General features: G+C 41.7%; 1 protein-coding gene across 2 annotated transcripts in view; it reads right to left on the minus strand.

The window, feature by feature from the left end:
- Positions 1–23361, minus strand: part of CARM1 (coactivator associated arginine methyltransferase 1) — a 66952-nt gene that overhangs the window by 14733 nt on the left and 28858 nt on the right. For both annotated transcript variants that reach the window (XM_060763472.2, XM_060763471.2), the window contains exons 3-11: positions 21909–22015; positions 20763–20867; positions 17057–17167; positions 14275–14452; positions 11849–11939; positions 9233–9314; positions 6753–6838; positions 4018–4107; positions 1486–1623 (exon numbers count right to left, since the gene is read on the minus strand). In XM_060763472.2, coding sequence (XP_060619455.1) covers positions 1486–1623; positions 4018–4107; positions 6753–6838; positions 9233–9314; positions 11849–11939; positions 14275–14452; positions 17057–17167; positions 20763–20867; positions 21909–22015 — 988 coding nt within the window. The remainder of the gene's footprint in view (positions 1–1485; positions 1624–4017; positions 4108–6752; positions 6839–9232; positions 9315–11848; positions 11940–14274; positions 14453–17056; positions 17168–20762; positions 20868–21908; positions 22016–23361) is intronic.

A 23361-nucleotide genomic window follows, 5' to 3' on the forward strand; every position in this document is an offset into this window, starting at 1 on the left:
CTCCCTTTCCTTCTTCTTTCCCTTTCTTCATTTCCTTCACCTTCATTTCCTTCCCTCCCTCCTTTCTTCATCCCCCCTCCTTCCTTCCTCCTTCCTTCCTTCTCCTCCCTCCCTTCCTGTCCCTTCTTCTTTTTTTCCTTCCTTCCCTTCTTTCCCTCCCTTCCTTTTTCCTTCCTTCCTGTCCCTCCTTCCTTCTTCCTTTCCTTCTTTTCCTCCCTCCCTCCCTTTCCTCCTTCTTTCCCTTTCTTCATTTCCTTCCCCTTCATTTCCCTCCTTTCTTCATCTCCCTCCTTTCTTTCCCTCGTTCCTTCCTCCTTCCCTTCCTGTCCCTTTTTTTCCTACCTTCCCTTCTTTCCCTCCCTCCCTTCCTTTTTCCCTCCTTCCTGTCCCTCCTTCCTCCTTCCTTTCCTTCCTCCCTTCCTCCCTCCCTTTCCTCCTACTTTCCCTTTCTTCATTTCCTTCCCTCCCTTCTTTCTTCATCTCCCTCCTTTCTTCCTCCTTCCTTCCTTCTCCTCCCTCCCTCCCTTCCTGTCCCTCCTTTTTTCCTACCTTCCCTTCTTTCCCTCCCTCCCTCCCTTCCTTTTTCCTTCCTTCTTCTCCCTCCTTCCTTCTTCCTTTCCTTCTTTTCCTTCCTCCCTCCCTCCCTTTCCTCCTTCTTTCCCTTTCTTCATTTCCTTCCCCTTCATTTCCCTCCCTCCTTTCTTCATCTCCCTCCTTTCTTTCCCTCCTTCCTTCCTTCTCCTTCCTCCTTCCCTTCCTGTCCCTCCTTCTTTTTTTCCTCCCTTCCCTTCTTTCCCTCCCTTCCTTCCTTTTTCCTTCCTTCCTGTCCCTCCTTCCTTCTTCCTTTCCTTCCTTCCTCCCTCCCTTTCCTCCCTCTTCATTTCCTTCCCCTTCATTTCCTTCCTCCCTCCTTTCTTCATCCCCCTCCTTTCTTTCCCTCCTTCCTTCCTCCCTCCCTCCCTTCCTGTCCCTCCTTCCTTCCTTCTTCCTCTCCTTCTTTCTAAGATAGAAAATACAATATTAAATGGAAGGGACAGTCAAGAAATAACGAGAGAAGGAGGGGAAAAGGGAAGGAAGGAGAGAAGCAGGGAGGGAAAGAAGGAAAGAAAAAAAGATAGAGAAGCAAGGAAGGAGAGAAGGAAATTAAAAAGGTGAAAGGAAAAAGAGGGAAGGAGAGAAGGAACAAAAGATAGGGAAGGAAGTAACCAAAGAGCAAAGAAAGGGAGGGAAGAAACAGGTAGAGATGGAAGAAACATGAGAGATAGTGAAAGAAAAAGAAGAAAGGAAGGAAAGAGGGAAGGAAGGAGAGAAAGAGGGAGGGAAGGTTGGCCACAGCAATGCGTGGCGGGTACAGCTAGTAAATAATAAAAACAGTCTCGCCAGTCGTATTGTCATTCTAGTCCATGTCCTTTAAATTCTACAAACATCTACTGTCCGAAGGCCTGATCCCAAAGCCATGATTTTAATTTCTTTGTAAAATCCTACCTCTTGTTGGCAATAAGCAAGCATGTCCCTGAGAGGGTGTCACCAGCCTTAGCAAAAAGTGGAGACTGAAAAAGGCACCGAACTTGGTACCAGTGAGTAAGAGGTTCTGTGGGAGCGGTTGACAGCCAAACGGTCATTCTAGTGGAAAGAGGGAGGCAACAAGGTTACGTTCAGACACAGAAATTGGGTTTCACAAATCTACAAGATCACTCTTTCCCATCGTGGTCAACTATGAATCGCACATATGGTAGTTTCTGCGCCTGAGCAGACAGCTTTGGAACCTTCTAGATCAGTGGTTCTCAACTTGGGGTCCCCAGATGTTTTTGGCCTACAACTCCCAGAAATCCCCGTTTACCAGCTGTTAGGATTTCTGGGAGTTGAAGGCCAAAAACATCTGAGGACCCCAGGTTGAGAACCACTGTTCTAGATAGATTTGAAAAACTTTGACGGTTGGCCCCGCCCACTCTCCTCTTGCAAGTATAAGTAGCAGGTGGGCGGAGCCACCGCCTCAGTTCTTTTCATCCGCCGCTTATGCAGCAGTTATGGAACCTCCCTTTGACTTATTATTATTATTATTATTATTATTATTATTATTATTAAACTATGTTACTGTATCAATTGACCTCACGTATAAGCTGAGGAAAGGTTTTGAGGTCAAGAGCATGGACATGTGTATAGGTTGAGGGTCATTCTGCAGAGAAGGAAAAGCCCTAGCATCGCTTCAACGGGGCAGCTGACCACCATTTTTTTTAATATAAATGGGTTCCTGAATAAGTACATACAACAAAAATACCACTTATATATAGAGTAAACAATAATAGAATTCAACAAACAGTTATATAGGCATGTTGTACTGTACAATTTCACAGTGATGCCAAACAATATTGTGTAAATTTTGGTACAGTCTCTTTAGAATAATATCAAAACAATAATGGAATTCAACAAGCAGTTATATGGACATGTTGTACTGTTCAATTTCACTGTGATGTCAAACACTATTATGTAAATTTTGGTACAGTCTCTTTAGAACAATATCAATGTCGTATCTTCTTATGTTGAGTAGCTTATAGATCAGCCATCCATGACCGGTTTTGGCCTTACTTCAGGCCTTCTTCTGGTGGACTGAAATTAATGTATAAATCAATATTTTGCTCCAGTTGCATACATATAGAACATCTTATACTAAAATGTACTCAAAGAAATTTGTTAAGTCTTCACACTTGTTATTACAACAATATTTGTTGAGCATATCCATTAAACACCATGAGTTACAACACATTTAAGTACTTACAAAGTTATACCCTTGAGAATTTGTTCTCCTCAGAAGATACAGATTTTTGGCTCAGTGGTATCTACATCAAAGGAACGAAATGTGGCTATGAGTGTTTGAAAATTACTATGTTAAAAATGATTATTTTGTAAAAATATTAAAGTATTTTACACATTAAGAGGGTACTCACATATCACTGAGGAGAACAAATTCTCAAGTGTATAACTTTGTAAGTACTTAAATGTGTTGTAACTCATGGTGTTTAATGGATATGTTCAAGAAACCCCAGATTGGGACAGCTGTGCATCCGGGCGGGAGGCAGACTGCGTTGGATAATACAGAACGTTGGATGAGCAAAAGTTGGATAAGCGAGACTCTACTGTAGTTTCTGGAGTATAACAACCACTTTCAAAGTAACTACCTCACAACTGAACAGGAAATAACACTTTCAAACCAGGAAAAGAATTTTTTTTAAAAAAAATCTTGTTTACACTAGGAAATCTATTAGTTAAAGCTTCAATTAATTAACAAGAGAGAGACAATTTTAACTAGTAAGTCAAGAATCAAGTACATACTTGTTATTCTTTGATGTTATAGTAACTGGACGTTTTTTAAAAAGTTCATTTTCTCTACAATGGTACCTTCTTTTATGTATCAATAGGTCTTGAAAACTATCGCTCCCCAAATGCATACATATTCAAGTTTAAACTAAATCATAAAATACACAAAATTGAAGCCAGAACAGCTGATTTCTATAGAAAGCTCTCCAAAATATCCAGCAGAACAGAACGGTCTGCAAAGCAAGTAAATATCTCAGGTGACTTCCTGAGATCTGGGGCAATGGAAAAAAAGATTCAGCTGTAACTCGGTACCCACAATGGGGCCTATTTAGCTGACCAAATCTGATATTGGAGCTAGCTCTGTGCAGGCAGGTACTCCAGGATCAAACAATACAGAAGTTTAAAACTAATCACAAGTTTAATTAAGTCTAAAAATAAAAGAATAAGAATGGTGCCAGATTCCTCTACCAAGCTGTGCATTCTCCAGCTAAGTAAATATAATTGTGGTTTGAGGAAGAGCCAAAAAAAATCCCACTTTTTTCCAGATTTTTTCCTAATTGTTCGATGGCACTAGCAGAGGTAAATATTTGACTATTACTGTATATAGAGACTGACATTAGAAGAAAATGGACTGTATAGAATAAGTGTGATACAGAGTTATTTTCTACAATCCAAACTCAAGAGCATTTCATCCCCACGTACATTGAACCGATGAAGGCTACATCAAACCAGAAAGCCAATCCATGGACTAGACCTGAATGCAGCATGTGGAATTTGAACGGGATTTCTATCCTAGAAAACAAAGGGAAAATATAAGCCACACAAAGCCATGCGTTTTCTTATCCATGGTTTCCCCATGCAGTAGGTGTGGACAGCTAAAACAGCCCCGTCAGACAAAACGTTAGCAGAGGTAACATATGCTATCTAGGACCTTCAGAGCCAACTTATTAGCTGCACCCAACACTTTAGGCTCATTTTTACTCCAATTGCCATTGCAACTTAAGTGTGTCAACAGGACAGGTTGGTTTGAGTTTTAGGGGTTTTTTTTGCAGAAGGTGATATGATAGCCATGTATAAAAATGTGAGAGGAAGTCACAGGGAGGAGGGAACAAGCTTGTTTTCTTCTTCCCTGGAGACTAGGACATTTATTTATTTATTATTCGAACTTATATGCCACCACTCCCCTGGGGCTCGGAGCGGCTTACAAGAATGGCCAAAATCTAATACAATTTAAAAACAATTTAAAACAATTTAAAAACAGCAATATCAAAAGTCAAAGGCCTGTCGAAACAGGTATGTTTTACATGCCCTGCGGAAAGCTGATAAGTCCCGCAAGGCACGGACTTCAGGTGGCAGAGTATTCCAGAGTGATGGTGCCACTGCTGTAAAGGCTCTGCGTCTAGTTGCTGTTAAACGCAACGTCTTGACACTGGGAATTTACAATAGATCTTGGTCCTCAGAACGGAGGGATCTCTGGGGTTGGTAGGGGGTGAGGCGGTCCCTCAGGTACATCGGCCCCAGACCATGCAAGGCCTTAAAGGTGAGTACCATCACTGCAAGATGCCAAGCAGCTGTATTTTGTACCAACTTGAGCTTCCGGATCACCAACAGAGGAAGGCCAATGTAGAGGGCGTTACAGTAGTCCAGTCTTGAGATGACCGTAGCCTGGATCACCGTAGCTAGGTCGTCCCTGGACAGATAGGGGGCCAGCCGTCTAGCCTGCCGCAGATGAAAAAAGGCGGTTCTGTTAACGGCGGAAACCTGGGCCTCCATCGTCAGCAGAGGGTCCAAAAGGACTCCCAGACTCTTTCCCAATGATGATGGGCGTAGTGCCTCCCCATCCAGGGTAGGCAGCTGGATATCCCCACTGGAACAATGACTTCAAACTACAAGAGAGGAGATTCCATCTGAACACGAGGAAGAACTTCCTGACTGTGAGAGCTGTTCAGCAGTAGAACTCTCTGCCCTGGAGTGTGGTGGGGGCTCCTTCTTTGGAAGCTTTCAGAGGCTGGATGGCCATTTGTTAGGGGTGATTTGAATTCAACATTCCTGCTTCTTGGCAGGGGGTTGGACTGGATGGCCCATGAGGTCTCTTCCAATTCTATGATTCTATGACCAACCCTAATCTCAACAGATGGACAATGAAACAATATGCGACAATAGAATCATAGAGTTGGAAGAGACCTCATGGGCCATCCAGTCCAACCCCCTGCCAAGAAGCAGGAATATTGCAATGATGAGTTGTGGCAGACTCTGGCATCATTATTAAGGACTTAACATGATCATCCACAACTCATGCACATCTTGCAGTAGCCTATATAGTAGGGACAGGACAGGAGGTGTCTGTCTTGGAGGTAAGAAAAAATGATCACATCAAATTGGGAGCTCCTTGAAAACCCCACTTTTAAAGCGGCAAGAAAACAAATGAAAAATATACTTCTGTTTTAGGGAATGAAACAAATTATACACTGCCATATTACAGCAAAGATTCTCTCCATTCTACATAGGACAAAAGGTCCAGAAAGAAAATAATGAGCACAGATTGGAAATCAGAAATGGGAATAATATGAAAATCAATGGATGAACCATAGTTGCCAGACTATCACATCACAGTTTTGTTTTTTGTCATGTCAGGAGCGACTTGAGAAACTGCAAGTCGCTTCTGGTGTGAGAGAATTGGCCGTCTGCAAGGACGTTGCCCAGGGGATGCCCGGATGATTTGATGTTTTTATCATCCTTGTGGGAGGCTTCTCTCATGTCCCCACATGAAGAGCTGGAGCTGATAGAGGGAGCTCATCTGCCTCTCCCCGGATTCGAACCTGCGACCTGTCGGTCTTCAGTCCTGCCGTCACAGGGGTTTAACCCACTGCGCCACCGGGGACTCCATTGCACCACCGGGGACATCACAGCGACCATTCTTGAAGTGGGAGACAGGCATAAGAATGCATACAAAAATTGCAACAAAACCTCCTATGGCGTAAACATGGATGATGCACTTCATTGCCTGTTCTCATTCAATGCGAACATTACACTTCACTGCATGTTTTATTTCTGCAATGAAATAATGTCTGTACTATCTCCTAACGGCTAATCGGTAATGACTCCTATCGGGTAATTATCAGTTTCTTACATCTGCATTTGAATCTCTACCCTCCTAAGGACACCCCCCACCAGTTCACCAAAGCAAGCGATGTGTAAATAATCTGCCAATTGAGTCAATACTCCATGTGCTTGATGAACGTGGCTGTAGTTCACAAAACACAAAATAAAAAGGTGTTAGTTTTCAAGGTGCCATGAGACTTTTTGTTGCCTTTAATGCAGACCTGATTGCTAGCACCTGAAAGAAAGGGAACAGAGTTTTTGGCTCCTCCTGTTCCTCGGGACACACAGCTAAGAACTGAAATATGTTAATTCTGGCTGATAGAGAAAAGTGTTACCTGTGCAAATCCGCTTCTTTGGCGTCTAAGAAGTTCACTGTGTATTTAACAGATTTGGCCATTAGAATCCTAATATCAAAGGTATCCTAGAACCAAAACAAAGCAGAGCAATGAAGACCTTTAGTTGAGACAATACTCAAAACTGGAAGCTGAGTTACAATCAACTTAGCTCTACTTTCAGTCAAATGTAAGAGAAGAAACAATATAATGAAGAGCCAGGTTTTAAGGTTCTTTTTAAAGGTTTCTAGGGTAGGGGCTTTCCTAATATCTCCAGGAAGTGAGTTCCAGAGTCGGGGAGCTACAGAGGAAAAAGCTCTCTCCCTTGTACTCATCAGGCTGGCCTGTTTAACCATATTAAACTAATTGAAATGATGTCACACTGTGAAAGGGCAAGCTTGTTTCCTGCTGTTCTAGAGACTAGGAGATGGAGCAATGTATTTATTTATTTATTTATTTATTTATTTATTTATTTATTTAGAGTTTTTATAACCCGGTCTTCTCAGCCTCCGAGGTGGGACTCAGGTCGGCTAACAACATAAGATTCAATACAATAAGAAACATTATAAATCATCCATATAAAATACATTAAAATACAATTCATACAATTCATACAAGTTACAGCAAAAAATCAGTTCGTCAAAAAGAATCCCAAATTCATCGCCATCCACCAGAAGGGTCAGCAGTTATTGACTCTACAAATGCAGTATCCCAAAGCCATGTTTTTACCAGCTTTCTAAACATCAGGAGGGAAGAGGCAGATCTAATCTCCATCGGAAGGGAGTTCCAAAGCAGAGAGGCCACCACCGAAAAGGCCCTGTCCCTCGTCCCGACCAAACGCGATTGCGAAGGCAGTGGGACCGAGAGCAGGGCCCCTCCAGAAGATCTTAACAACCTTGATGGTTCATAGGGGAGAATCCGTTCGGACAGGTAAATAGGCCCAGAGCCGTTTAGGGATTTATAGGTCAACACCAGCACTTTGAATTGTGCTCGGAAGCTGATTGGCAGCCAGTGGAGCTGGTGCAACAGAGGAGTAGTATGCTCCCTGTACCCCGCTCCCATTAGCAATCTGGCTGCCGCTAGTTGTACTAGTTGTAGCTTCCGGGCAGTCTTCAGAGGCAACCCCACGTAGAGAGGGTTGCAGTAGTCTATACGGGATGTAACTAGAGCATGGACCACTGTGGCCAAGTCAGACTTCCCAAGGTACAGGCCCCCTGACGGGGTTACACTGCCCCTGAAGGCACAGGTCTGAGCTTGGGAGTGATCCTGGACTCATCGCTGAGCCTGGGACCCCAGTTCTCAGCAGTAGTCAGGGGAGCTTTTGCACAATTAAAACTTGTGTGCCTGGCACACAAGTTTTAATTGTGCAAAAGCTCCCCTGACTACTGCTGAGAACTGGGGTCCCAGGCTCAGCGATGAGTCCAGGATCACTCCCAAGCTGCGAACCTGTGCCTTCAGGGGCAGTGTAACCCCGTCAAGCACAGGCTGTAACCCTATGTCCTGTTCGGCCTTTCGACTGACCAGGAGTACCTCTGTCTTGTCTGGATTTAGTTTCAATCTGTTAGCCCTCATCCAGTCCGTTACAGTGGCCAAGCACCGGTTCAGGACTTGAAATGGATTCAAACTGCAGGAAAAGATAATATTCTTAAGCATTAGGAAGATCTTTCTGACAGTTAGAGCTGCTCAACAGTAGAATATGCTGCTTCAGAGTATAGTGGAGGCTCCTTCTCTGAAGACTTTTAAGCAGGGGCTGGGTGGCCATCTGTTGGGAATGCTTTGATTGTGTTTTCCTGTATGGCAAGAAGGCTAAACTGGGTGGCCCTTTGGGGGCCTCTTCCAACTCTATGAGTGTATGATTCTAAGCCGAAAACTAATCAGTGCTCATGCCTAGACCAAAATCACCACACTTCTTCCAGTGAAAATGGCAGTAAGCTAATTTTTTAGAATGAATGGGTTTGCCAAAGTGCAAAACTGGATAGGTAGAGTTTATACGAGGGGTATTTTTAAAGTAAGGTCCGTTTTGTTGTAGACACTAGTAGTTCGCACGCATACCGCAACGAGCGCATGCGTCGTGTACACTTCACAAATCTGTCGATGAATTTCTGCAGCAGGCAGGTTCCTTGCTGCCAAAAACCGTATCACTGAGCATACCTCACATGCGGCGGGTGAGTTGATAGTCTTAAACATTTTTAAAGCACAAAACAGAACCGTACAGGTTAGCTACAGAGCGGAAACTGAGCACAGTTGTTCCCGAGGCATGCCGATATACGACGCACGCGCTCATTGCGGTATGCGCACGAACTACTAGTGTCTACAACAAAACAGACCTTACTTAGAAAATACCCCTCGTATATGGCTGTCCAGATGTTCCATTCACACTACTGAATCACATTTCATTCTTTCCTCTCACTGTGCCCTTGTTACCACCCCCAAGTAATACTGATCTCTGCTAAAATTGATGTGAACTTTATGGGAAAACTTACCACAACAGGCTGCCTAAAATATTCATCTACTGCTGCTCCTCGAAGTGCTGACAAATCTACCCCATGGAAGGACGGCTGATACCTGCAAGACAAAGCAGAGGAGTCTGGATGACCTGAGATAGCATGAAGAACAGACATCTGGTGCAGCAGTGTACAAAAAGGAATGCCTTGGCCTCAGGTAAATTATTCTTGCTTCAAAAAAAGCCCATTACACATCTCCCTAGATGTGTGTCTTACTCCGTTCTATGCAATGAGACAGGTCAAACCTTGGCATGGAGAGCTATAACATTCTGGCTGCATGTACATTTTCAAGCAGACCCCGACAGCTATATTTTCTCTCTGCTATCAGATTTCATTTCAAAATGGTATTTTTTGATTATCAGAAATATTGAAGCAATTGCCCGGCCATTGGAAGCATTCTTAATGCTCACAAATGTGGAATTCTGCAAGTCAGTCAAGAGTCAGATTATGAATCTTGACATTCATAATCTGACACTTGCAGCAAAACCAACCTATTCCCCTACCACATCACAAATTCCATGCAAGCGTGGAGTCATGGGAAAATATCTTCACATTTTAATTAATCCCACCCAGAGGAGAGCATTGGTGACTGCAAGATGTAATGTGTTGCCATCAGCTCTTTTGGATGGGAAATATAAAAAGTAGAATTTTCCAAAAGAGTTTGTTCTTGTGACTTAGTCTATGTTCAAACACTTCATCATTATCTGTTTGTATGCCCCAAATATGATAAGATATGGATGAAATACAGGAATGCCATTTTTTCAGTGTTCTAAATAGAATCATAGAATCATAGAATCAAAGAGTTGGAAGAGACCTCATGGCCCATCCAGTCCAACCCCCTGCCAAGAAGCAGGAATATTGCATTCAAATCACCCCTGACAGATGGCCATCCAGCCTCTGCTTAAAAGCTTCCAAAGAAGGAGCCTCCACCACACTCCGGGGCAGAGAGTTCCACTGCTGAACGGCTCTCACAGTCAGGAAGTTCTTCCTAATGTTCAGATGGAATCTCCTCTCTTGTAGTTTGAAGCCATTGTTCCGCGTCCTAGTCTCCAAGGAAGCTTGCCCCCTCCTCCCTGTGGCTTCCTCTCACATATTTATACATGGCTATCATATCTCCTCTCAGCCTTCTCTTCTTCAGGCTAAACATGCCCAGTTCCCTAAGCCGCTCCTTATAGGGCTTGTTCTCCAGACCCTTGATCATTTTAGTCACCCTCCTCTGGACACATTCCAGCTTGTCAATATCTCTCTTGAATTGTGGTGTCCAGAATTGGACACAATATTCCAGATGTGGTCTAACCAAAGCAGAATAGAGGGGTAGCATTACTTCCTTAGGGTAAATGGCAAGGATGCTATAAAATCTTCTTAATAACCCCGATGCATTCTTTTGTGAGACAATTGCAAATTTTATTCTTGAGATTACTAACTTTTAAATATGTTTTCTTTTTGTCTGTGACTTCCTCTTGTTGCATAAACCTGTGTAATTATTTTGTTGTTATATGCCAATAACGGCTCTGTGCGTGTGCTTATTACACTATGGAACATTATTTTTGTTCCCGGGTTATATATGTAATTTCCTAATTGGATAAAAGTGATGACATCCCACAGCACAGCACGGGATTGTGGTGCAGCTGGCTGAGTGTCAGCTGCATTAAGATCACTCTGACCAAAAGGTCATGAGTTTTTAAGCCAGCCTGGGTTGGAGTGGGTTTCCAACCAATTGTGTAGGCTGTTGTCGACCTTTGCAATCCGAAAGACAGTTGCATCTATCAAGTACGAAAATTAGGTACCACCTTGTGTGGGAGGCTAAATTAACTAATTTATGAGGCCATAAAAAAGAAGACTCCAGCAAGCACTCCAGCAAAAAGCATGCGGGAAATGCAGAAGTACTTCATCAGTGTTGCAGATGGACGATGAAAGCGACAGCTTCCCTGGCGGCCAGAAAAAGTTAAATAGCCTCTGTCTATGTCTGTATATGTTGTATGTCCAAATTGGCAGTTAATGTTTGCCATATATGTGTACACTGTAATCCGCCCTGAGACCCCTGCGGGGTGAGAAGGGCGGAATATAAATACTGTAAATAAATGAATAAAAATAAAATATGCCAATAACGGCTCTGTGTGTGTGCTCATTACACTATGGCACATTATTTTTGTTCCCGGGTTATAAATGTAATTTCCTAATTGGATAAAAAGTGGTGACATCCCACAGCACATTTTGCTATAACTTTTCACTGAATACTTGTAGACTCTCAAGCAATTCAACATCGTTTGAGGCAGCCACAAAAATGAAGTTTCTGTAGTATAACAACTACTTTCAAAGTATACCGCACAATTAAACAAGAAATAACACTTTTAAACAAGGAACAGAATTTTTTTCAAATATTACATAGTGTTATAGAAAGCAACAATGTCATTACAGAAGATTACAGATGTTCTTAATGCCTCCTAACTGGAATAGATCCATAAAGGGTTCTTGCTGCTGAAGTCTAAGCAATCCTGAGCCTTTTTTGCAGATATCAAAATTAGAGAGTGCTTCCCCTGCAACTGTTCCAACAACTAGTCTTAGTGTCTTGAATTCATGAGCCAAATGACTCACCAAAAGTTAGCTTTGGTGAACTGTTCCATGTAGAGCTGTTCATCTGTGAATGGTGCTAGGTGGACATCCCCAATTGTTGGAAACATATTTCCTGCAATAGAAAAGAAGATGGAAATAGTTCACACACACACTTTTTCATTTCACATATTTGTATCCCATCTTTCTCACCCCCAGAGGGGGACTCAGAACAGCTTCACAAAAGATATTCATTCAATGATATAAAGATGTTTAACCCATCTGTTCGCTTTAACAAAACATCCAAGGAGGATCTTTAAAAAATTAAACAACTAACACATTTATGAAAAACATAACGATTAAAAGAAAAGCTGGCCAGACTGCTTAGAATTCGGAGCATTTTAAAGACCAGACAAATATAATGATAAAAACACAAGTTAAATATGCATACCACCTGCTATTCCCAATAATAACTGACCTATCGAATTGCCAGTAAAAGATTTCATTGTGTTTATTTATTTATTTATTTATTTATTTATCAATCAATTTAATATACCGCCACTCCCCGAAGGCTTGGAGCGGTTCACAATATACACATGTAATACATAACATTAAAATCAAGGAAAAATTCGATCAGCAAGATTCAAATGCCAGCCTAAATAAATAAGTTTTACAAGCTCTACGAAAGGATAATAAATCTCGGAGAGCTTGTGTCCCCGCTGGCAAGGCATTCCACAGGTAAGGAGCCACCACCGTAAATGCTCTACGCCTAGTAGACATCAGGTGAAAGGTCCTAAAATTGGGAACTTCAAGTAAATTCTGGTCGTCTGAATGGAGTGATCTCTGGGGTTTGTAGGGGATGAGGCGGTCCCTCAGGTATTCCGGTCCCAAACCATATAAGGCTTTGAAGGTTTTGTTTTGTTTTGTCATGTCAGGAGTGACATGAGAAACTGCAAGTTGCTTCTGGTGTGAGAGAATTGGCCGTCTGCAAGGACGTTGCCCAAGGGACGCCTGGATGATTTGATGTTTTTTATCATCCTTGTGGGAGGCTTCTCTCATGTCCCCGCATGAGGAGCTGGAGCTGATAGAGGGAGCTCATCCGCGTTCTCCCCGGATTTGAACCTACGACCTGTCGGTCTTCAGTCCTGCCAGCACAGGGGTTTAACCCACTGCGCCACCGGGGGCTCCTTGCCTTGAAGGTAAGAATCAGCACTTTGAAGGTAATCTGATACACAATCAGCAACCAGTGCAGTTGCTGCAGGATTGGAGTGATATGACACCTCGCTGAGACCCCTGTGAGAAGCCGGGCAGCAGCATTTCGCACTAGTTTAAGTTTCCGGATCACCGATAAAGGCAAGCCTATGTTGAGAGCGTTACAGTAGTCCAACCTTGAGATGACCGTAGCCTAGATCACCGTGGCCAGGTCGTCCCTGGACTGATAGGGAGCCAATCGCCTAGCCTGACGCAGATGGAAAAATGCGGCTCTGCTCACAGCAGAGGCCTGGGCCTCCATAGTCAGCATAGGGTCTCAAAGGACTCCCTGACTATTTACCAAAGATGACGGGCATAATGTCACGCCATCCAGGGCAGGCAACCGGATCACCCCTCCGTCCGGGCGACCCAGCCAAAGGATCTCCATCTTTGCTGTATTCACCCTCAGTCTGCTGGCACACAACCACCCAGTAACAACCTCAAGGCATTGATGGAAATTATCGGGTATGGAGTCTGGTCAGCCTTCCATCCTCAGAATGAGTTGAGTGTCATCAGCATACTGATAGCATTCAAGCCCAAAGCCAAAGACAGGAATCATAGAATCAAAGAGTTGGAAGAGACCTCATGGGCCATCCAGTCCAACCCCCTGCCAAGAAGCAGGAATATTGCATTCAAATCACCCCTGATAGATGGCCATCCAGCCTCCACCACACTCCGGGGGAGAGAGTTCCACTGCTGAACGGCTCTCACAGTCAGGAAGTTCTTCCTCATGTTCAGATGGAATCTCCTTTCTTGCAGTTTGAAGCCATTGTTCCGCATCCTAGTCTCTAAGGAAGCAGAAAACAAGCTTGCTCCCTCCTCCCTGTGGCTTTCTCTCACATATTTATACATGGCTATCATATCTCCTCTCAGCCTTCTCTTCTTCAGGCTAAACATGCCCAGCTCCTTAAGCCGCTCTTCATAGGGCTATTGGGAAAATTGAGATCGCCCAGTCAAGGGAGAACAAATTGACAACCTTTTGTACCGGGTAAGACTGCTGCCACATAAAAACACTCTCTCAGCTTTAAGCTATCTAAGACTTACAATCCTTACAAACTTCACAGAATCACAGAAGCAGAGAAACAAGGCCCACCCAGTCCAACCTTCTGCCATGTAGAAACACACTTCTTGGTTTTGGGTGACAAAGGAAATCTTGGAGAACACTCTGATGCTTCTGCTACCCCATAAGTGCCCCACTATCATAAGCAGATGTCACTTACCACCAGGCTTTAAATACTTCTTGGCGTGCAGGTAACTCTCCAGCATACGTTCATTGAAAAGCATGTAACCCATTGGCTCAGAAATAATGATGTCCACCTGTTCTGGGAGTGAGATTTCTTCTACCTTCCCAGGAATGACCACAATCCGGTCAGTGAGGTTGTTACTCTTCACTAAAACCTGGCCAGGAAGTGGGAAAAGCCAAAAAAACCATGATCAACCCCAAACATTTCTACCCAGTCAACAGATATTGGTTAATTAGAAACGGATTGATGTTTTAAGTGGTACAAACTTTTTAAGTTTGTACCAAACACCCAGCCACCCACCCAAAACCCAATCCTACAGGACACCGAAAGATAAACATGCCGCTTATGTTACTGTCAGGGGTGATGACCTGCAAACAAGCCAATGGTTTGGCAATGGGTTGCATAAATAGTTCACACTCTGAGCTTAAGCAGTAAATTGTTATGGCAGCATCAAGGGTTTTGTTGTCTTTGGTCACCTAATTCCTGGCCGTGGTAGCACCACTTTTTGAACATTGGTAGCATTGATTCTGCTGTGGCATACAAGCTGTCATGGCCTCACCGGGGAATAAGACCCCAATTCAAGAACCTGGGAGCTTACAAGTTTGTTTTATTCTGGGCAGCAATGGCCCAAGTACAAAAAAGATACACAATATGGCAGTTTATGGATGCAGTGTGTAGAATATGTGATTTTGTTACTGTTTGTTAACATCCATTCATTTATATCCTGCCTTTTCCCCAGTACTGGGATCCCCCATTCTCTTTTAAAATAAAGGTAAAGAAAGACAACTATTATGCATTAAAATAGTTCATTGTTAAATGTCCTATAGGGATATAAGCATATTATTTTGTCACAGAACGAGCTACGACAAAATTGCATCAAAAAGTTGGCTGGCTGAGGAGGGTTATGAAGCACGGCAGTCTTAAATATACTGTATATAGTCGAGTATAAGCCTAGTTTTTCAGCCCCCTTTTTAGGCTGAAAAAGCTCACCTCGGCTTATACTTGAGTCAAGGTTATTTATTCTTTTGCTCTGTTATTAATATTATTTTATTACATTTATTATTTTACTCTATTATTATTATATTTACATTATTTTGCTCTATTATTATTCTATTTATTATTTTGCTCTATTACTATTACATTTACAGTATTTTACCCTATTATTATTACATTGATTATTTTAATCTATTTTATTATTATTATTATTATTATTATTATTATTATTAATATTATTACATTTACAGTATTTTACCCTATTATTACTACATTTATTATTTTACTCTATTATTTATTTATTTATTTATTTATTTATTTGCAGATTTTATATTCCGCCCTTCTCACCCCGCAGGGGACTCAGGGCGGATTACAGTGTACACATATATGGCAAACATTCAATGCCAATTGACATACAACATATACAGACATACACAGAGGCTATTTAACTTTTTCTGGTCACCAGGGGAGCTGTCGCTATCATCGTCCATCTGCGACACTGATGAAGTACTTCCGCATTCCCCGCACGCTTTTTGCTGGAGTGCTTGCTGGAGTCTTTTTTTTTATGGCCTCATAAATTAGTTAATTTAGCCTCCCCACACTTTAAGGTGGTACCTAATTTTCCTACTTGACAGATGCAACTGTCTTTCGGGTTGCAAAGGTCGGCAACAGGCTACACACAATTGGTTGGAAACCCACTCCAACCCGGGCTGCTTCGAACTCATGCCCTTTTGGTCAGAGGGATCTTAATGCAGCTGCTATTTATTATTTTGCTCTATTACTATTATTACATTTACAGTATTTTACCCTATTATTATTACATTTATTATTTTAATCTATTTATTATTATTATTATTATTATTATTATTATTATTATTACTATTATTATTATTACACTTACAGTATTTTACCCTATTATTACTACATTTATTATTTTACTCTATTATTACTGTTTTTATTGCATTTTCATTATTTCACTATTTTATTTTTATTATATTTATTATTTTAATAATAAGTACATTTACATTGAAGTAGGTTAGCATAATGGTTTAATAAGAGTTGGACAGTCTTATCTTAAATTACAGTTTTATGTAAATATTCAAAAACATTTAGCCTATTGATGCCTCAATTAATGTAATTCTATTGGTATCTATTTTTATTTTGAAATTGACTCATAATGGATGCATTTCCCACCCTCGGCTTATACTCGAGTCTATGTTTTCCCAGCTTTTTGTGATAAAATTAGGTGCCTCAGCTTATATTTGAGTCGGCTTATACTTGAGTATATGTGGATTCAAGTTCAACTGCAATATAATGTAACTATAAGACAGTTACAGAACTCTGTCCTCACAAAATATTAGCCGATACTATTCATCATCGTGCTCCAAAGAATTTAGAAATACTGGAGTCTCCCAACAAAATTTTCACATTCACTTTGGGAGTGAACAACTATTCCAGAACAATAAATTCCACACCCAATGCCCTTTCAATGTGTCAATTTTTCCCTATCCTGAACTTTAGGGATACTTTGACCCAAAAGAGTAAATGCTGTACACATAAGCACAGCAACAGATTGGGTCAAAGGCTTATTCATTCTAGCCTTGTTTACATGCCTTAACTGACAGTATATTTTCTTTATAGATAGAAAAGCACAAGATAGGGAAGGCAAACATTCTAATCGACCGTAACATCTAAATATTTGTGGCCCAGGGAAGGTTGGGACCTGACAGAGACCATCCTCCCCCAGCCCTGCAACTTCACTGACCTCTGCATGTTGAGCCATTGTGCTGGCTTCCACTGCATAGATTTTTCTTGCCCCAGCCTGGGCAGCAAAAAATGACAGGATGCCAGAACCACAGCCAACATCTAATACAATCTGGAAAGGAAAATGAAAAATCCCACCCACCCCCCAGGAAAAAAAAAATCAAGTCAGTTTGTCATAGATATCATAAATGAAGAAATAACATTCCACACTCAAAATAATCACTTACTTATTAAATCACTAATCATTTAAATGGGAAATGATAATCAAGTTACTTTGGTAAGCAAACTACAATATACTGAAGAGTGGAACTCTTCCAACCTTGAAACCTGCAGTTCCAACTCTCAAAGAGTTTTTTTTTAGATATGTATATATATATACCTTACTTCCAGGCAATGTCAGTTCAAGACACTTTATAAAATTAAAAGAAAAAAAATACTGATTGTCATTTTGTTTGCCATTTATAATCTTATAAACAGGACACCGTAAGTGTTTAAATTAATGTTTACAGTAACTGCAGCCAAGAGTGTCTCCCAAAACTCAGGTTAGAAGGCAGGTAGTGCTACCAAAGTAGAGATTTCAAAGGAACTGGGGAGTGAGGCAGTGTATGAAGAAGTGTCCACCCATCTCCTAAAGCAGTAGGTCTCAACCTGTGGGTCTCCAGATGTTTTGGCCTTCAACTCCAAGAAATTCAAACAGTTGGTAAACTGGGTTGGATTTCTGGGAGGTGTAGGCCCAAACATCTGGGGACCCACAGGTTGAGAACCACTGTCCTAAAGTGAGATGGTTTGTGACAAACAGTTGTAGTAGTTGCCTTTGGGGTTGCCTTTGAAGACTGTTCGGAAACTCCAACTAGTCCAGCGGGAGGCAGCCAGATTGCTCACCGGAGCGTCATACAGGGATCACACCACCCCCGTGTTGTGTCAGCTCCACTGGCTGCCAATCCAATTCCAAGCACAATTCAAAGTGCTGGTTTTGACCTACAAAACCCTATACGGTTCCGGCCCAGTGTATCTGTCCGAACGGATCTCCCTCTACGTCCCACCTCAGAGTCTAAGATCTTCTGGGGAGGCCCTGCTCTCGACCCCACCTCTTTCACAAGTGAGATTGGCGGGGACGACGAGCAGGGCCTTCTCGGTGGTGGCCCCCCACCTGTGGAATTCACTCCCCAGGGAAATTAGATCAGCAACATCCCCCCTTTCCTTTAGGAAAAAAAATTGAAAACATGGATTTGGGACCAGGCATTCGGACAATCTGGCAGATAAAGAAAGGACTTTGACGATGGACAGGAATTGACTAATGGAATGGAATTATGGAGCTCTGAAAGACGAACACTGAGCATGAGATTAGTTTTATTGATGTGTTATATACCGACTGTTTTAACTGTGATAACTGTTTTAACTATGGTTTTGTATGTTATGTGTATTTTGTGTAGGCATCGAATTGTGCTTTTTTGTAAGCCGCCCTGAGTCCCTCCTCGGGGGTTGAGAAGGGCGGGGTAGAAGTACTCGAAATAAATAAAATAAATAAATAGGCCTCTGTGGCTGCCTGTCTGAAGATGCCTTGTTGCTGGGAATGCGGGTGGCCACTTTTAACTCACAATCTCACTACCCAAAGCATCAGAAACCCCTATAATGGGTAGCACTGTATGGCTTCTAAGATGTGCTCTAGGGCAGGGGTCTTCAAACTTTTTAAACAGAGGGCCAGGTCACAGTCCCTCAAACTGCTGGAGGGCCGGATTATAACTTGAAAAAAAAATGAATGAATTCCTATACACACTGCACATATCTTATTTGCAGTCCAAAAAAACCCACTTAAAACAATACAATAATTCAAATTAAGAACAATTTTAACAAATATAAACTTATTACTATTTCAATGGGAAGTGTGGGCCTGCTTTTAGCTGATGAGATAGGATTGTTGTTGTTGTTGTTGTGTGCTTTCAAGCCATTTCAGACATAGGTTGACACTGAGCGAGGGCCGGGTAAATGATCTTGGAGGTTCGTATCCGGCCCCTGGGACTTAGTTTTAACTATGTGTTGCTTTCTTGATAACGTTGTTTTTTATTGTCTATGTTTTTAATTGCTTGTATTGATGTTTTATTGCTTTTGTTGTTGTGTTTGGGCTCAGCCTCATGTAAGCCGCACCGAGTCCCTTGGGGAGATGGTAGCTAGGTACAAATAAAGTTAATAATAATGATGATAATAATAATAGTTTGAAGACCCCTGCTCTAGGGGGTTGCATCAAGAGACCTGGCTACAAAAATGGAGCTCCACTGTCATGCTTGCATCCTCCAATACAGGATCACAGTCAAAGGCAGCAATAATTTAAATTCCTCAACTACAATTCAATTAAAACAATTTAGATTAAACATATATTCAAATAGGCCTTTAGATCGTGTTTAAAAGCACTTGAGGGAGTTAAACACAATTCCCAAGTTCCGTAACAAGTTCCATCTCCCTTATTTACCAGATCTCATTGATAGATAAGTAACAGCCTTCATGGTCAATTATAAGACTCAGGCAGGTTCATACAGGTGTAGATGGGTCTCCAAATAAAAATTCCCAGGCTATTTAGAGCTTTGAAGGGGAAAAGCTGAACTTCAATCAATTGTGATCAGAAATGCACCAGCAGCCTAGGGAGTCAGCATACAAACAGTATTCTATAGACTTACCACATGATATCCACAGGTAACGAGGCAGCTACATTATTATCAACAAAATCTTACAACTGATCTTCAACTCTTAAGACCTGGCTTTTTACTAGAACTTTTGATCTATGTTAATTTCATCAATATCTGTATGTATGTATTTTTATCCTTTACAATTTAGCTTGTAAATCGCCTAGAGCATCTTGGATGGAGGGCGATTAATAAGTAATTAAATGATGGTGGTGATGATGAAAAACTGCCCCAAAAACTCCATTACAATGGTCCAATTTTGATGGACTAAGGTCCCGAATAAGCGTGGCAGGGTCTGTCCTTTCCATAAAGGTGGTGGAAGACATGAAATGCATACAAACCATTTTCAGCCACCTGTATCACTTGTGGTTCCACAGAGAGAACCAGATGCAACTGGCCTTACATGGAAGTTCAAATATTTAAGATCAGCCGCACAGCTTCTTCCAAATCTACAACAAAATGTCCACCTCATCTGCAGTAATAGTTCCTTTGCTTTTACATCCATTGCTATACTGGGTCCTAATTAACAGTGAACACGTGGATCAAAGAACATGACGCCCTGGAAGCTTATACAAGGGTATGACACCATGCTATGACCAACTTTGAGGTCAGAACTAATGCCATTTGACATTTCTTTGCTGATCATTCTAGCAGTATCCAGGCTGAAAATCTTGAGACCATGTGTGCAAGGACTGCATACTAGAGACATGTACACAAATATAATTTATGCTCATTTTGTTAACATAAAGAAGTTTACATATAGCAAGACCTTTTCTTGTTGAATTCTATTACGATTTTACCGTTTTCATTGCTCTTATTTGATTGAATCCATATTTATCACTGCAAATTGCTTTCCAAACTGAGAACTCCTTTCAAAATATTCTAAATCAAAGCACAGATGCGAAACGTACACACACATTTTCAAGGAGTAAGTTCGGCCTTTGCCTTTTGCAATCTGTTAGGACAAACCTGTACTGTTTGGACTTGCTTCACAATACAGAGTGCACCCCAAAAGGATCATTAGATTACCTTATCTTTAAAGTCACTATGGTTTTGCAGGATCGCTCTCTGGTATGTGCCTGTTCTGACATAATCCTGCATCATGTTTTGTTGCTGGGACAAGTATCCATAAAACTGAAAAGTAAAACAAAAAGCCTCTGCTAAAGCCCATGCATTTTCACATCAGAGAAATAGCAGACATTCTTAAGCATCCTTAATACTAACAAAGCCTGTAAATATTCTGTTTCTGGCTAATGCAAAATCTTTCCACAGCATTGTGGAATTCATTTGGAAATATTAAATTATAATATGGAACCTTACCCTAGAGTTTCTGTAAATGGTTAGGCATGCAACTAAAAATCTGTACAACTCCCAGTAAAGCCTATGATTTCTTGATTTCACAGAAAGCCTTGCGTACTCCTTGAAAATATCTTCACAGGTTTAATGTACAGCACACCAAGGATCTCTTTGAGACATTAACAGACACAGCCCATCCAGTCCCTGAAGCATTATTGCTACCCTCTGTTTTCCAGAATTTAAATTTCCCAACATCTAACAGTAGGGAGCAGTATTACATACCAATATATTATTTCTGTAGAAGGAAGGTGCCAAGAATCGTTTATAGTATACTGTTAGTTGTATACTCAATCATAAATTAAGCTTATATCAGCACATGCATATTTGTGGTTGTTAAAGAGGTGGTATTCCCTTCCTCCACAGCACCTCAATTGCTCTGAACTAACCATAAACCCAAAGAAGCCCCTAAATTCATGGTCATTGCATGCTACATGCAGAAGAGGGGAGATCACAGAAGTATCTGACTATGTAGCCATAACCAGATGCTGTGAGCTCTGGAGAACCCTTGTAGATGATGTGTCCAGCTAGGGGGCATAGTCACATGTGTTCCTCACCACCGCCACCAGCCACAGAAGGACCATGAGCAGTAAGAGGCTTGAATGACTACACAGTAGGCCCCAGGGTGGTAAATGGCTTAGGACAGCAGCAGTGCAGAACCATACATGATGGCAACCATGATCTGCGGAACACAGATTTAACAGTCTGGAGCTTTTTACGGTCTCCAAGTTGAAGAAAAAGTAGCCTAGGCAGTACATACAAGTGGGTTTCCATCCCTGATCACTGACTTCCAGGGAGAACCTCAACTATGATCCCACCTACCTGGAAATACTGCACAGCAGAGGATTCTTCTGTGCGCTCACTGAACACTGATTGCTCCACGTTGTGGCCCCGGCAGTTTTTCAAGATATTATAAAATGAGCAGAAGTCTAAAAATAAAGCCAAGCATTTCCCCTTTAGCATTCAAATATCTTTGTTCAAAACCCACCCAAAAAAGGGAGAACGCAGGAGAATATTTGAGTAGCAAGCAAAACCCTTTCGGATGAGAGAGACCGGAATGGAAGGAAGAGAAAAACAAAACCATCCCATTGCCACTAGGGCTGTATATATATTTCTGGACAGAAGGACCTCTTTCTCACACTTCCACCTTTTAGTACATGAGATATATTAGCAGACCACTAAGGTGTCTGGACTATGTAATTTCCACAGCCTCAGTGACAACTGTGTCAGATAAACCCAGGGCTAGGCCATGATGCATCCCAAAGAGCTGTGGCTGAGAGGCCCGTGGCAGTCTACAACAAGTTAAAATATTGTTATGCAAAACTTCAGAAACAAGTAAATACACAATTGTATTAAAAGTGCCTAGTTAAAACCATTTAAACAGATTTTTTTTGTCGTGTCAAGAACAACCTGGTGTGAGAGAATTGGCCGTCTGCAAGGACGTTGCCCAGGGGACGCCCAGAGGATATGATGTTTTTATCATCCTTGTGGGAGGCTTCTCTCATGTCCCAGCATGAGGAGCTGGAGTCGATAGAGGGAGCTCATCCGCCTCTCCCTGGATTCGAACCTGCAACCTGTCAGTCTTCAGTCCTGCCGGCACAGGAGTTTAACCCACTACGCCACCGATAAAAATGCAGGACACTAAAACATCCTTTTGCTACATGAGCAACGGGCCTGCCTTCATAAAACTATCTTTTCTTCCAGCAGAAATACAACAGAACAGAGGCCAACCAAACTCTATATGGAAGGGCGTTCCACAGTCTGGGAGCATTCACTCTCACACTCTGTCTCCTACTTTAAGTATATGTAGACTCCTGTCACACTCTCCTTAATATCATTAATTTTAGCATATTTGCCCATTGTGTTAGCAAATAAGCAGCTTCCTGGGCTAGCAGTATTAAAATACGTTTATGCCCATTCTACACAACTGCTGGACAGAACAAACAAATCTGGAACACTGGAACATAATTTACACCATGGAAACCTCAGTTTTCAATATAAAAATACCTAGGCCTCAATATGACATTGAAGTTAAAGGCAGGGATTTCAGTGCCCAGAATGGGTTCAAGATAACCCAGTTACGTTTTCTTCGCAAAACCCTTCTCTTCTACAGGTCCCATCAGAAAGAGCAAAGCCCAAGGGTGGGAGTAATTTCTTTAAAACCTCATGAAATATTAGTTTTATAATGTCTAATTAACTGCATTATCACAGGGACTATTCCTTTGAGATTGTTCTCTATAAAAGCTGAACTTTGTGATAATTCCTCAATCCAAGA

Source organism: Anolis sagrei, chromosome 2 (assembly GCF_037176765.1).
Source record: "Anolis sagrei isolate rAnoSag1 chromosome 2, rAnoSag1.mat, whole genome shotgun sequence".
NCBI lineage: Eukaryota > Metazoa > Chordata > Lepidosauria > Squamata > Dactyloidae > Anolis > Anolis sagrei.